Source organism: Anabrus simplex, chromosome 12 (assembly GCF_040414725.1).
Source record: "Anabrus simplex isolate iqAnaSimp1 chromosome 12, ASM4041472v1, whole genome shotgun sequence".
NCBI lineage: Eukaryota > Metazoa > Arthropoda > Insecta > Orthoptera > Tettigoniidae > Anabrus > Anabrus simplex.
In genome coordinates this window covers 60,274,644-60,290,292 of record NC_090276.1, presented here as the reverse complement: position 1 = coordinate 60,290,292, position 15,649 = coordinate 60,274,644, and the positions used below count along the sequence as shown (strand labels likewise).

The following is a 15,649-nucleotide window of genomic DNA, read 5'->3' as shown; positions in this document are numbered from 1 at the left end:
ATCACGTTCACCCAGGTCGCCACCAAAGGACATGGAAACTACTCAAACAAAACAACTCGTCGTTTATCGGAATCTGGTTCGGGAAGTCCTGATGGAGAAAGGAAAATAATTTGTCCGACACAATCCCTGATACAACGTTCTCCAGGCTCTGTCGAAACCTCACCGGGATCTCATGCTCGTCTGGAATCTTCTGGAACGGACCTTGGGATTCATTTGCTGGGCCCTGGACCATCGACCGCCCACCAACTGCCCAACCTGTTGGACCAACCTGCAACGTGCATGCCTGCACATGTTCGTAGTTATGATCAGGCGGCGCAAAACCCAGCCATACCACCTAATATTCGCCAGCGCAATATTGTTACTCCAACGCTCCAGCCAACTGTTCAACCGCCTTTTTATCTGATAAAGCTTACAAATCTGGACATCACCAAGGCCAACGTCAGGTGCATCTATCAACTAATTGCAAAATTTACGCCCAATCTTCAGGATTATTAACTTGAAATCCAACGGACGAGAGATGGTTATAATCGTAAAACCTGCCAACCATTTTACCATCACTTCACGAATAACATCGGAGCTCATCAACTGGGGACACATGCATGGGCAACTAATGTCACCACACAGCGTCCAGCACACCGTCCTGCACCGCCCACCCGACCAGCAACAATTCTATCTGTGGTTGCTTATGGAGTCGACCGAGACTACACCGACGATGAGGTGGCTGCTCAACTCCAACTCGACGGTCACCACATCTACCGAGTCATCCGTATTCGGAACGCTCAAGGACCCACTTCATTGGTTCGCATTCTATCACGCGACGTCTCGACGCTCGACGCCCTGCTCCGTGACGGCGCCATGATCTACGCCCGGCGCCATCGGGTGGAACCCTCCAGAACATCACCACCTCAGAAGATCCGCTGCGGGACGTGCCAGAGGTTCGACCACGCCCCAGGGACACCATGTGTTCATCCGGAGGTATGTGCCATCTGTTCACGTGAGGAGCATCCTACTCATGCTTGTCCCAATAAGTCGAATCCAAAGTGTGTTAATTGTAATCAAAATCATCCTGCTTTCAGTTATAAATGTCGTTCCAAACCTGCTCCTGAACCTGATCATCCTGAAACCGTTGTCCCTGTTCAATCTCAAGACCTACCTACCCCTGCCTCTTCCTCCTCCCTCCCCTCCCCGAGTTCTGAGAACATCATTCGTTTTATTACGATGGTGTTACAGAACGTCCTCCCCTTCCATCGCCCACACATCCTAAATCAGATCCAGCTAGCGGCTCGATCGGTTTTGAACACTCATGCCGACGTGGCGTACTCGGGGAATAAAATGCATTTTGCATTTTTTCCCCTAAGTACTGTTCACTTTATGCGTTAGCGTATTGAAGCTCTACTATGCCAACATAAGATTTCTTAGGTCCAATCGGCTGCTGCTGGACATCTCCCTTTCATTGTATGCCCCGGATATTTTTGTTCTGAATGAGACATTTCTGACGCCGGCCCAAATGCCTCAATTTCCCCGGTTTACTTTCTATCGCGCTGATCGTCCGACTCAAGGCCGTGGTGGCGTGGCTATCGGCGTCAGACGGGATTTTACTGTTATTCAGCACTACTTTCACTTCCCTACTAATTTCTCTGAATATCTAATACTCGAAGTAATTACTCCTCAGAAAACCATTACGGTAGCTACTATCTACATACCGTCTAAACTTTTCCTTCCCTCTGATTTTATTAAATACATAGACGCTACATTTTCTGAATATATTATAGTTGCAGACCTTAATGTTACTTCAATACCCCTACTCAAATCTCCGAGTTCACTAATTTATGTACGTCTCTCCGGGGCATGCGCTTCCATTTTCCTTTCCACACCCTCCCAGCCAATAATTCCACCCCTGATGCCCTCCTTCTTTCTCCCTCCCTTACCACATCTATCACCATCCAGCAGCTCGTTTCTATAGGTAGCGATCACACCCCAGCCCTTCTCACCTTTCCTGGTGTTCTTCCCCGTCAGACCTTACCCCCTCCTCGCCCTCCCCCTACTCGTCGTTTCAATCACACTAATTGGAATACTTATCGCACTACTCTCACTAACTTACTCAGTGATGCTGTACCGCCTACTAATATTCCCACTCTATTCGCCCTAATTTCTAAAATAGAGCGAGCTATCCTTACCGCAGATTCTCTTCATATTCCTCGTCACTCCTACCACCCCTCCAAACCTCCTATACCCCCCAAAGCTCTCCGTTTATTGCAGCTAGCTCATGACTACTTTACTGCATATACTCGAACCAAGGACCCTACTACGCTTCAACAACACCGCCGAACTTTACGCCACGCGCGCTCATATATTAAAGCTATTAAACGTAAAATGTGGATGGACAAGTGTACTGAGCTAGCTGATTATCACGACCCTCGACGTTTTTGGACGACTTTTCGAAAACTAACCAAAACTACCAACCCTCTTCCTCGCTACCCTATTACACATCCCCCCAATCATCCACAAACTGACCAAGACAAGGCTAATCTTTTCGCTGACTATTATCAAACTGTGTTTTCCCCCTCCCACGCCCCTAATTTCCATCATCCTCACGAACCCACCATCATTGCTTATTCTGATCCTAACCTCCCTGAACTTCAACCTTCATTCATCCATTTTTCTCATGTTGATTATACTCATCCATTAAATGCTCCCATTACACCCACTGATATCCGGCTTTTCCTGAAACATCGGAAAAACACCTCCCCCGGCTCCGATACCATTTCATATCGTCATATTCAAGAAGCCCCTCCTATTCTTTTTGATCTTCTTAGCATTATTTACACCTACATTCTTTATACAGGCGCGTACCCCGATCATTGGGGTAACACCAATCTTCTCTTATTCCTAAAACCCCATAAACTCCCATCTGACATTCGGTCTTATCGCCCAATCTCCGTACTCCCTGTCCTCAGCAAGATCCTAGAAGGGATTCTGAGTAGGAGACTTTCCTCCTATCTCGACTCTCTAGGTCTTATTCCATCCTCTCAAGCCGGTTTTCGATCCCATCATTCCACTCACGATCACCTCTTTCACATATCCTCTTCTCTCAATGCCTATCTTCGCCCCCGTAAAACTGCCGCTTTAGTTTGCCTCGATGTGAATAAGGCTTTTGATTCAGTCTGGCATGCTGGGTTGCTTTTTAAGTTACGCCATCTTCCCATTCCTATCACTATCATTCGATTTATTTTCAACTATCTTCAACATCGATCAGCACAGATCCTCATCCGTGGTACCCGTTCCTATTCCTTTCGTATGACTGCGGGCGTAGCCCAAGGTTCCCCCCTTTCCCCACTTTTATATATTTTATATACTTATGATATCCCACATCCCGACCCCCCTTTAAGACTCTATCAATATGCCGATGATCTGGCTATCCTTGCACTTACACCTACTACTGTTACTCTTACCCGTTATTTACAGACCTACCTATCCGTTCTCGAATCCTGGTTCGACGCCTGGCATATTGCTGTTAATCCCACCAAGACCCAATTCATTGTATTTCGGAAAAAATCCCGCCTCACTAGACCGCCGTCACCGAGTTCTTTTAACGTTGTATAATACTCCACTAACAGAAACTAATACCCTAATCTACCTTGGTTTCAATTCCAGAACAACCTTCATTGAATACATAATTTAACACAAGTATACAAACGTGCCCTTCAACGCTTCCGAGCCCTCCGTATTCTCACTGGTAAAACGTGGGGCCTCCGTCCTTCCCAAATCCTCACAGTTTATAAATCTTTCATCCGCCCTGTCGTAACATACAGTTCATTGACCTGGCTCACAGCTGACAGACAACAATACGTGACCTTGCTTAAACTTGACAGACATGCTATGCGTATTGCATACCATCTCCCCTTTGACACCCCTTCTGCTGACTTCCAACTTCTTTATTCTTTCCCCACCATCCTTACTCATGTCCATGATCTTCGTCTCAAATACTTACAATCTGCCCTAGCCATCAATCATTCTGCGATTAAAGAAGCCCTCAACCTTTCCCCTCTTGCCACCGCTATCCTTAATAATGACCGCTCTCCTGCTATCTCTTACCTTTTCCCCACCCCTATCACGTAACTTCCCCCCTCTGTCCCACTGCCTTTTTATTCTAACTTTTCTTTTACTGGATATTACGATGCTCCTCACGGCAGTGGTACCGGCCTCCAATATCTGTGTCTGAGTGCTTTACGACACTACCAGTGTCATCTCTATCCGTGTTCATTTTCAATCATTCTGTGTTTTTCGCGTCCTCATTGTTTCACTAGTGTTCGTCCATTTCTTTCTGCTTCCACCATAGTATTTTTCGTATCGTACGTCAAGATGAACTGAAGACATTTCTCTCTCAGTACGATGTGTTGTGCGTTTATACTTTATGTGCCAACCGAAATCAATGAAAAATAGACTGACATGGAAGAAATCACATAATATTTCCTTGTTATATACTTGTTTATGTTTTTCATTTTCTCTATTTCAATCTGTATTTGATTATGTTTTGTTTTCAGTATGTACGAGACATACTTCTATGTATGTGTTCCAAAATTCTACTTTTATGTACTCACTCACCAGCCAAACAGCTACATGTTTAGCTGGTGGCCCGCCTGCCCCTTACCGGGCAGGAATGAAATAACTATTTGAATACAGAATAACAAATGACGCCGTGTTTTAAACGAGTTTCCACTGTCTTTGACTGACGTTTCGTCTAGGTTACAGCAAAGCCCCTTACACACGTTAACGTCACCGAAGGCAATGAGCATAGTATTTTAAATATATAAATTGTTCATATGAACGGTTTAAAAGGCCAATCATTTCGATTCCCTAAATCGGGGCGGCTGTGAGGTGAATCTCCCCAGCTATACAATATCTATGCCGAGCACATCATGAGGAGAGCGCTTGATGGTTGGTCTGGTGGTATCTCAATTGCTGGACGAAAAATCAACAACTTGCGTTTTACTGACGACACCATACTTATTGCCAATAGTGAAGACGAGCTTGCAGATTTACTTGCAAGAGTAAAGGATGGAAGTCTCATTTACGGATTAGAAATCAGTTTCAAGAAGACCAAACTTATGATCATTGATCGTGGAAATCAAGTGCTCCTTACAGGTCGATCAAAGGGACTGGAGTTGGTTAATGACGTTGTATACCTTGGGTCACGTATAAGTGACACGGGAAATTGCGAGAAAGAGATCAAGAGGCGTATTATCCTGGGACGTGCAGCCATGTGTAAACTAAGATCTGGCAGAACAGGCCAATTTCCAAAATCACGAAGATGCGATTGTTTGAAACATATAAATCAGAGAGAGAATTGGATTCCCTAAACTGCAAGACAAAATTGAGAGGAGTATGGACACACGATGAGAATGGGAGAGGACAGAGTTCCAAAGTGAGAATTTATGGAGAAAATAAGAGGAGGAAGACAATGGGGAAGGCATAGAAAGAGGTGGACGGATACATTGAAGGAGATAAGAGAGGAGTAAAAGTAGAAGAAATATTGGAGCAAGGAAAGGAGTGGTGGAGAGATACAGAAGAAAACTGTTCAGGTACTTGATTCACAGCCCGACCAAGAAGACCAAGAAACCCGTGTTTTTTGATAAATTTGCTGCCAACAACGTTTTCATTTAGGTGTGTCGCATGGTACAGTATTTCAGCTTTGAACTGTAACATTATTTTAAAATATGTGTAAACTCCAAAAGCATCGTAAATCGACTATCACTTAGAGCAGCGTTAATTTCTATGCATTCTTTTGAAAGTGAGAAGTCCGTAGTGTACCTTCTTATTCATGTCCTGCTCGCGCGGTAAACACGGAAAAACAAAACACAGTATTCTTGACATCACAACTGAAGGGTCAGGGGAAAAAAGCAAGAGTGTCAGTATTTGTACAAGTTGAGAAAAAGCAGTTTTTGTGCTTGACTTCCCTAGTTCTTTCCCCTAACAGCGAAACTTTGAGTGCTAATTTCTCCTGACTCGCCTGGTTTTTTTTAAATTTCTGACTTACTCCTAGGCCTTTCCTATCCTATCGTCGCCATAAGACCTATCTGTGTCGGTGCGACGTAAAGCCACTAGCAAAAAAAAAGTATGTGATTGCAAACTAATGATCGACTTCATCTCTATTCGCTTGCAATAAGCTTTTCCGGAATAATATGTACTTTGCAAGAGAGCAAGACAAGAGAAACAGCAGCAAACAGCATTAGAGCGCAAAAGCATGCTACTACCGTGTAGTGATATCGGCACGGGTTCTGTAAAGAAGCGGGCCATCAACAATTCGGATTTTAGATTTTTTTTAACATAAAGGGCAAATTCAACCATATCCAAAAAATATATATTTTACTCGAAAATAATTAATGTTCTCAATTTCAGTGGAATAAGCAATTTATCATATTTTGTAAATGTGGCTAAGGAAATGGTATAAAGCTTAAGCTTGTGACGTCACACACACATGTTTAACATACCTAAATGTTCTATGACTTCACACATAAATAACAAAATGTCAAAGTAAGTACTGATATTAAACAGGGTAAGAGAGTTTTAAAGAAATTAAATCTCGTACATAATCCTCTAAAATAATACGTGATACCAGAAAGTCGTGCAGAAATACTGATAATCCGACACACATTCAGTTCAGTACAGGTCAGTTTTAACCTGAAAACTTGGAACATTACTACTTACGACTTTCGTAATTAATAGTCAGAAATAAATTACTCGACATTAAGAATAGCACTTCTAGACCAATTGGTAAAACAAATTAAATTGTAATACAATACTCACATTACTCCGGACGTTTGAATTCTTGTTGAAAATATACCTAATTGACCAATTTTCGTCCCCAGTATAAAATTACCCTGGTAACACTCTTTCCTTTCATTTTATACGCACTCTAAATGAATTGAACTATACAAAGTTACGTATTTAGATGATAATTCCACAACATTTCCATTCTAACACCGTACATTGACTAAACACGAGTTCGAAATGTCAGAACTTCAAAATTTGACATGTGTAAAATAGTATCGACAGCAGTACCAACAGCATTCAACCAATCAAGGTATTTCAGCACTGCCATCGTGATCGTAGACCAAGACGTCAGATAAGTTTGATGACGTCACGAAACTCGTCGGGCATGCTGCCGGCTGTGATCCACTGTTCTATTACGTCGCACCGGCACAGATATATAGGTCTCACGGCGACGATGCGATAGAAAAGGTTTAGGCATGGGAAGGAAGCGGCCGTGGCCGTAATCAAGGTAGGCCTAATCCCCAGCTTTTGCTTGGTGTGAAAATGGGAAACCACGGAAAACCATCTTCAAGGCTACCGACAGCGGGACTTGAACCCACCATCTCCCAGCTGCGCGCCCCCAACCGCACGGCCAACTCGCCCGGTTCTATAATCTCTGGCAGGAGAGCGGGTTGACAGTAGGCAAACATGAATGATATTTACAGCATCAAATGTTTATAAATTAACAATACATAAAATGTAACAACATTTCAAGGTCATGAAACACTGAGTAAGCTAAACATGTTTTTTGTTTGTCTTTGTTTTTCGGATGGAATTGAACATTAACCAGAGTTTGTACTCAGTAGCCTACCCACAATAATTTATTTATTTTACATTTTATGGCTTACATTGGATCACTGTAGTCAATTATACAAAGAATTGATTGATTTTCTATCAGCCCAATATTTCTTCAATCTGAAGAAATTCTTCAATTACAAAAAAAAAAAACCTCCCATTAGTCCTTGTATTCATCTTGGTCTGTAGCCTGGTGTGTGTGTTTGTCGCTTGCTCTCTCTCTCTCTCTCTCTCTCTCTCTCTCTCTCTCTCTCTCTCTCTCTCTTGAAGTATCTTAATTTTGTATAATAATAATAATAATAATAATAATAATATTTTCTTAATCCGTTTACCCTCCACGGTTCTCTTTTCCCTTGGGCTCAGCAAGTAATCCCACTTCTACTGCCTCAAGGGCAGTGTTCTGGAGTGGGAGACTTTGGGTCGGGGGATGAAACTGGGGAGGAAGACCAGTATCTCGCCCAGGCGGCCTCACCTGCTATGCTGAACAGGGGCCTTGTGGGGGGGCTGGCAAGATGGGAAAGGATTGACAAGGAAGAGGGAAGGAAGCAGCCAAGGTACCATCCCAGCATTTGCCTGAGGAGAAGTGTGAAACCACAGAAAACCACCTGGAGGATGGCTGACGTAGGAATCGAACCCCCTCTACTTAACTGTCGTCCCGAGGCTGAATGGACCCTATTCTAGCCCTCGTACCACTTTTCAAACTTTGTGGCAGAGGTAGGACTCAAATCCAAAAGACTAACAGACAGAGGAATAGAACAGAACTGAAGTTGGAAAGAAAAGTGTGTAGGAGAAAAGGAAAAAGAAAGAAAAAGAGAAAAATTATATTCATCCAATGACCTTGCTGTTTACTTCGCACACACACATATGATGAAACAAGGAACATCTTAACTGGAGCTCGGAAGGCTAGCGTGCAGTGAGCCATCTAGTTACGAACGAGAGTACCACTTATTATCGACCAACGTAAAGCATTCTTAAATTCAAAACCTCATTAATAGAGAACTTTTTCTCATGAACAGACAAAATTTTCCTGCTGAAGATGCAGAGCAAAGTTCTCTGCAGAATGTAAAGAATTTTACCTTGTTTTCTGACACAGGAAAGGCCCAAAAGTTTATTATCATGTCTATGAATACGGTTTTTTGCAATATACGTAATTTTATGAATTATCGACGCATTTGTTGTTCTGTAACATAATAAAATTGGTGGGTTTTCCGACGGAGCGCCCTGTACTCCCTTGCCATGCAATGGAGGGGCGTGTCGTTGACCCATACGAACAACAACTGTATGCAGTGTTTGAGAGCTGTGATGAAGGACAGAAGGGGAGCTTGGATAGAGATGGTCTTGAGCAACTTTGTGAACAGCTCCAACTGGAAGAGCAAAGTGTGGAGTTGATAGAATGTTTATTGGGGAGTACGAAGACTTCGAAGAGGGTTACCTTCCCCGAGTTTCGAGATGGCCTTCTTACATTGCTGGGAGAAGGTCAGAGGACAAGGGACTCAGGAGGCAGGGATTCACCTGATGTGAGGTCCTTAGAAAGTGAAGAATCTGAAGAGCGAGAAGTTTCTCCCAAATTTGTATTTGGGAAGAAAAAATATGGACGTCGGTCCCGTCCAGAGAGTACAGATCAGGAGTTGGAACATGATAGCTCTCTGGAGGAATCGGAAACTGAGATATTTGTAGCTGTGGGAGGTGACAACAAGGAGATTATTATGAGATCAATCTCTGAACCATCTCCCACTGATGACGGTCAGCATCCAAAAAAGAGGAAAACAGGTGCTGAGAAGAATCATACCCTGAAAAAATCATTAACAGAGTCCAAAGTCTCAAATGTGTCTCTGTCATGGAGTACTCCAGTCAATGATGCTGGCAGTGAGAACAGTGCACCAACCAGTTTGGGTCCTATGGGTGACAGTGAGGAAGAATGCTTGCGAGCAGCCTGGGAACGTTTAGGTGTAGGTCGGGATGGATTTCTGGACCGTAGCGAGCTGGCACTCGTGTGCGAATGTATTGGCATGGAACGGGTTGCAGAGGAAGTGGTCCAGCAGCTGTTTGAGAAGCTGGATATTGATCGAGATGGGCGAATCAGTTTTGAAGAGTTCTTACTGTTATTCCGTAGTGGGGGTAGTTGGTCTGGTACTGTTACAGTACCGCCAAGTCCGAAGACTTCTGGTCGACTGCGAAATTTTCAACAGTTGTCGGGTGCATCTGAGGAACACCAGCCTTTGAGCTCTCTGGATCCAAATAATGCAGGTATTGTAAGTTCAGATGCTGTGTTGGAGGCGTGGGAAGCTGCAGGTGTGCCAAAGGCTTCAAACCTTCTTCACAACCTGGGTCTTGGTGAGCCTCAACAGCTGAGTGTGTCTGAGTTGGCTGCAGTGCTAGAGGAGGAATTAAGAGTGATGACTGATGAGAGAAGTAGGAGTGAGGAACAGGGCTCTATGGATGTGTCTTGTAGTCCTCACGAGACTCTCCTACAGGCCACTCTAGTGCTCTATCAGCTGGAAGTGCGCTGCCTCAAATCCTCACTGGAGTACATGAGTGCAGAACGAGACAAACTACGGGGAGATATTGCTGATGCCAATGAACGTGCCTCTCTGCTGGCTCAGGAGGTCGATGATCATCACGCACGTCTCGAGGAGTCCACTCAGATGCAAGTCAAACTGTTGGAGCAGCGCCATGCTGAGTAAATCAGACAAGTGACCGAGCAGTTGGGCCTGGAGAGAGAGCAGCTTACTTTGCAAAGCCAGGCCTTGGAGAGACAAGTGGCTGCCCTTCAGGATGAGGAATCTCGTATTTGTAACGAGCTGGCAACCCTTCTGGAGGAGAATAAAGCCATGGACAAGGAGAACCAAGGTCTGCTTGAACAGTTGTCAGCATCAAAGCAGGCACAAGCTCAGCTGCAGGAAGAGGTTGAGTCTATGGCCACTCTACAGCAGAGGCTGAGTGAATTGGAGGGTTCCCATGAACAAGAGCAGGTTCTGCCCCTGCTCGAGAAAGTGAATGAATTGCAGGCAGAGAACACAAGCCTTCGGGATCGCATCGATGAGCTCACTGTTGAGATGGAAGACATGACTGTTAGATTGTCTGCTTCTAAACTCAAGAAATCAGCTCATGTGCAGTGTGCTCCTTTGCCTGAAGAGGGCAGTAGTAGTTTAGTCGGAGGTGGTGGCACCAAACGACGTGGTGATTCTCCCCTAGCCTTACCTCCAGAGGAGAGTTCGGAGAAGGAAAGCTCACGACTTGGCAAAGTACGCCGTTGCTGTCGTGGAAATGGAGATCAAGGTTGTCGTGAAGAAACTCTTGATTCTGTCAACATAGAAGGCCTCCAGATCCACCCAATGATTCACAGTGTTACTGGAGTTGAAGCTGACATTGATGTGGAGGATTCAGAGAATGTATTTGGTGAACTGGGATACAGGGTTGGTAAACTTATTGATATTCTGAGCTTAATATATAGAGTAAAAATGTATGATTGTAAAGTACTTTCAGATATTCTCTCATTGACAGAATGTTGACTGTTTATTTTTGTATTGTATAATGATCCTTCTCTTCATCGTACCCAGATTTAAGGGTGTATCTCATTAATTTACTGCTTAAATGAGTACAGTAAAATCTCATTAGTGCGTTCCTCATTAAGAGTTTTTCTGGCTTAGTACATTGTAAAATCTAAGTCCCAGTTCCCATCATATTAAATCTATACAAAATACCTCACTTATTGCATCATGAATTTTTGCTATTAACGCTTAGTATGATTACATTTTTCCCATCCCTCAAAATGTTCTTTCTCATCCCTTGTGAATGGAACATGATAACCAATTCAGGTAAGAGCCCTCAACCACAGGAGGCAGGTTCGGGAAAGTTATGGAATAACAGAAAAACGCCTTGAATTTCTGAACTTCACAAGGTGATTTGCACCTTCAGAAATAAATAAATATAACCTTCAATTTCTAAATACATGAAACAAGAAACCAGGAAGATTTTATGTATGAGGACTCAGGAAAGTAGTTTTACTTGTTGGTTAGCAGTGAGATTGCTGAATAACTTAGTTAGCCTGTTTGTGCTTGTATTTTGCAGAAGGCTGAAATTTATTCTGTGTTGAGTGGTACAGTGAAAATGAAATGGCATATGGCTTTTAGTGCCGATAGTGTCCAAGGACATGTTCGGCTCGCCTGGTGCAGGTCTTTTGATTTGACTCCCGTAGGCGACCTGCGCGCCGTGATGAGAGATGAAATGATGAAGACAACAAACACACCCAGCCCCCGTGCCAGGGAAATTAACCAATGATGGTTAAAATTTCCTATGCTACTGGGAATCGAATCTGGAATGCCTGTGACCAAAGGCCAGCATGCTAACCATTTAGCCATGGAGCCGGACAGTGGTACAGTGAAATGTAATGAATAATGTAATGATAGCCTACCAGCAGATAATGAACATAATAGAGAATAGTTGACTAGTGTGGTGCATATTATTTTTGTGATAGCCTAATTATTATGGACCTAGAAAAGGTGAAATTGCTTACTAGTGAAGACAAAATTAAAATCCTTTAGGAATTAATTCTGTATATTAAGCGCGAATGTTAATACTTGCACTTTCGATTGTGTCCGTCTGAACCAATGCCAAGTAATGCTGAAATGTTATCGTGTTCAGGATGGCAACCAGAGTCATTCTTTTGCACATGGGCAAGTGTAACTTCAATTTCTAAATACAAGAAACCAGGATGATTTTGCCGTGAATGACCTGCATAAGCAGAAACACATCAGAAAGAAGAAGAAGATGATTTTATCTATGAGGCATTCATAAGATGTCTAGGAATTTCACTAACTGATGAGTGGGACACAAATATCATCTCACTATTTTCATTCAGTTATCTTTTGGCCTGCATAAACTAAAAGTTCTGTATGTTTCAGTTCACAATATAAGTAGCATAGTAACATAGTAGCAAATAACCTTACTCCTTGTGGGTGGGGTTAACTTCCAATAAGTAACCAGGAGAACCTGACCCCTACAGAGCGCGTCCCCAGGTGGCGGATAGGGGGCCCCTACAGTATGTAGGGCTGGTTGAAATAACCAATACAACCCGCGGACCAACAGGTAGCCCAATTCCTGGGGGTTTTAAAATACTGGAACACCCTCTCTCCAGGGGTCATAAATATGGAGGGCCCTTGCCCTGGGTTAAGGGTGAAGACCTCAACGGCATCTACGGCGGAGAAGATGGACTTCGGTATGGCGGAGATAGCGGAAGAGGCAACCCATCCTTCTGGGGTGTACAGATGGAACCTACTGCCTTGTAGGACGAGGAAGGCATCCTCAAAGGCTAAGGGAGTAAACCCTGAAAGAAAATCCTCTTATGCATTAGGCCTAGCAAGTCAGCAGGAGAGTATTGAGTATAGTTGCTTTCAATAAGAAAAAGAGCCTCGGAAAGAATATTATAGACCGGACTGACACGTCCTCTCAGACAATTGTAAAGTATGATGACCGTAAGGCTGATGATATACAATGTTCTGAAAGGAAACCCCAAATAAAAAAGAGACCCAAATACCGAATTGGAACTATGAACATTCTATCATTAACTGGAAAGTTAGAAGAACTCCTAGACATGATGGATAGAAGAAAAATATCAATATTGGGATTAAGTGAGACCAAATGGAAAGGGATTGGAAGTAAGACACTTCGTGGAGGTTATAAATTATACTGGAGTGGACAGGAGAAGGTAGCGAAAAATGGTGTTGGATTCTTAATTAACGAAAGGACTGATGCTACAGCTGAAGTTGTCTGCAAAAGTGATAGAATCATTAAAATGTCCATGAAACTGGAGAACACTAAGTACACTATCATACAAGTGTATGCCCCACAGACAGGCTGCAGTGAGGAAGACAAAGAGAAATTTCGGCAAGACCTGGAAGATACAGTTAATGAGGAAAATGTTATTATTATTGGAGATCTAAATGCGCAAGTTGGGGTAGACAGACTTGGGTACGAGAACATCATTGGTCCATATGGATTTGGACAAAGGAACCCAGAAGGAGAACAACTATTAGATCTGTGCAGAAGAAATGATCTTATTATCAAAAATACATTCTTCAAAAAAAGAGACAGTCACAGAATAACAAGGTACAGTTGGGATGGCCAGTATAGAACATTGATTGACTACGTAATCACAAATAAAGATGGTGGCAGGTACATCACAGATGTAAAGGTCATCCCTAGTGAAAGCATGGACAGTGACCACAGATTGTTGGTAGTAGACTTCAAACATAAGACAAATGAAACGCAGAAACTTATTATGAAAAAACCAAGGATTAAAACTTGGAAGTTGCAAGAAGTCCAAATAAAGGAAGAATACAAACTAAGGATTCAACAGAGTTTGCCGAAGTGTGAAGTAACCAGCGTTAATGAAGAATGGAAGGCCTTCAAAGACACCTTTGTGGGAGAAGCCAAAAACCTATGTGGAGTTACAAGTTCTCTCAAAAGAAAAAAGGAGACACCATGGTGGAATGATAGAGTGAAAACAGCAGTGAAAGAAAGAAACCAAATAAAGAAGACACTGGACAAGGAGAAACGAAAACAGGGACAAGAATGAAATGAACAAGAAATACAAAGACTTTAAGGAGTATACAGGAACAAGAAACTTGCTGTAAAGAACGTTGTAAGGGAAGAAAAAGAGAAGAAATGGAATGAGTTTGCAGACAAACTGGAAGAGGACAGTAGAGGAAATATGAAATTGCTATACAGAGTAGTGAAAAACAAGCGAAGGGATCAAGAGACCATAAAAGCAATAGAACGTGATGATGGAACTCTGGCACAAGAAGAGGGAGAAATTAAACAAGAACTCAAGATCTATTTCGAAAAGCTGCTGAATGGAGATACAGAAAACATAACAACGGATAGAGGAGAGCCAAGTCGAGGAACCACAACTGAACCACCAATTACATGGCTTGAGGTTGAAAATGCGCTCAAGAGCATGAAGAAAGGAAAGGCAGTGGGCGTAGATGAACTAAGTGCAGATATGCTGAAAGCAGCGGGAGTTCCAGGAATCCAATGGCTCTATAGACTGCTCAACAAGATATGGGAGGAAAATACTATTCCTGAGGACTGGAAGATGGGCATCATTGTACCTCTGTTCAAGAAAGGAAGCCGACGAAAATGTACTAATTACCGTGGTATCACACTACTGTCTCATGTCCTGAAAATATTGGAAAAAATAATAGAGACCAGAATCAGAGGTATTGTTGAACCAAGTTTGGAAGAAGAGCAGTATGGTTTCAGACCAGGAAGGTCAACTACAGACCTTATATTTGCAATTAGGATGCTAATGGAAAAATACTGGGAGAAGAACAAGCCTTTATTCCTAATATTTTTGGACATTGAGAAAGCATACGATAGTGTACCAAGGGAAAGAATTTGGCAATGCATGAAAGAACTTCAAGTGCGAGATAGCTTCAAAGACAAAGTGAAAATGTTGTATAGTGGGAACAGAAGCTGTATTCAAGTAGGATGTGGTTTGTCGGACTGGTTTGAAACAAAGAGAGGAGTGCAGCAGGGCAGCTCATTGTCACCACTCATTGTCACCACTTCTATTTATTATTGTAATGGATGTAGTAATGAAATCTATTAAAAGGAAAGAACATGGAGATATCAAAGCCTTCACATTTGCAGATGATGTTGCGATCTGGAGTGACTCAGAAGATGAATTGGGAGAGAGAATACAAAGCTGGAATGAGGAGTTTAAGAAATATGGTTTAAACATCAGCAAGACCAAGACGGTGGTGATGAAAGTGTATGGGGAAGGAGCAGAACCAATAGTCATGTTAAATGAAGCTCAACTGGACAGCGTTCCAGTTTTCAAATACTTGGGTAGCGTTATATCAAATGACAACCTAGCAAAACATGAGGTGAACAATCGAATCAATAAGGCAACACAATTCTACCACCAGGTAAGACACCTGCTGTGGGATGAACAAATACCCATGAAAACAAAAATGACATTGTACAAGTCCTATTATACACCAATTCTTACATACAGTCTCGAAACCACAACACTGAC

The 15,649-nt window shown here is 42.8% G+C and overlaps 2 protein-coding genes across 2 annotated transcripts in view; both read left to right on the top strand.

Annotated features, from left to right (window-relative positions):
* LOC136884576 (dual 3',5'-cyclic-AMP and -GMP phosphodiesterase 11A) overlaps nucleotides 1-15,649 on the top strand; it is a 638,170-nt gene that overhangs the window by 603,877 nt on the left and 18,644 nt on the right. The gene's annotated exons all lie outside the window — the stretch shown is intronic.
* On the top strand, nucleotides 8,746-11,243 carry LOC137502840 (ninein homolog). Its single transcript, XM_068229953.1, is given in 2 exon segments — nucleotides 8,746-9,125; nucleotides 9,159-11,243. Coding segments are annotated over 2 exon segments (2,238 nt in total). The 5' UTR covers nucleotides 8,746-8,849; the 3' UTR covers nucleotides 11,121-11,243.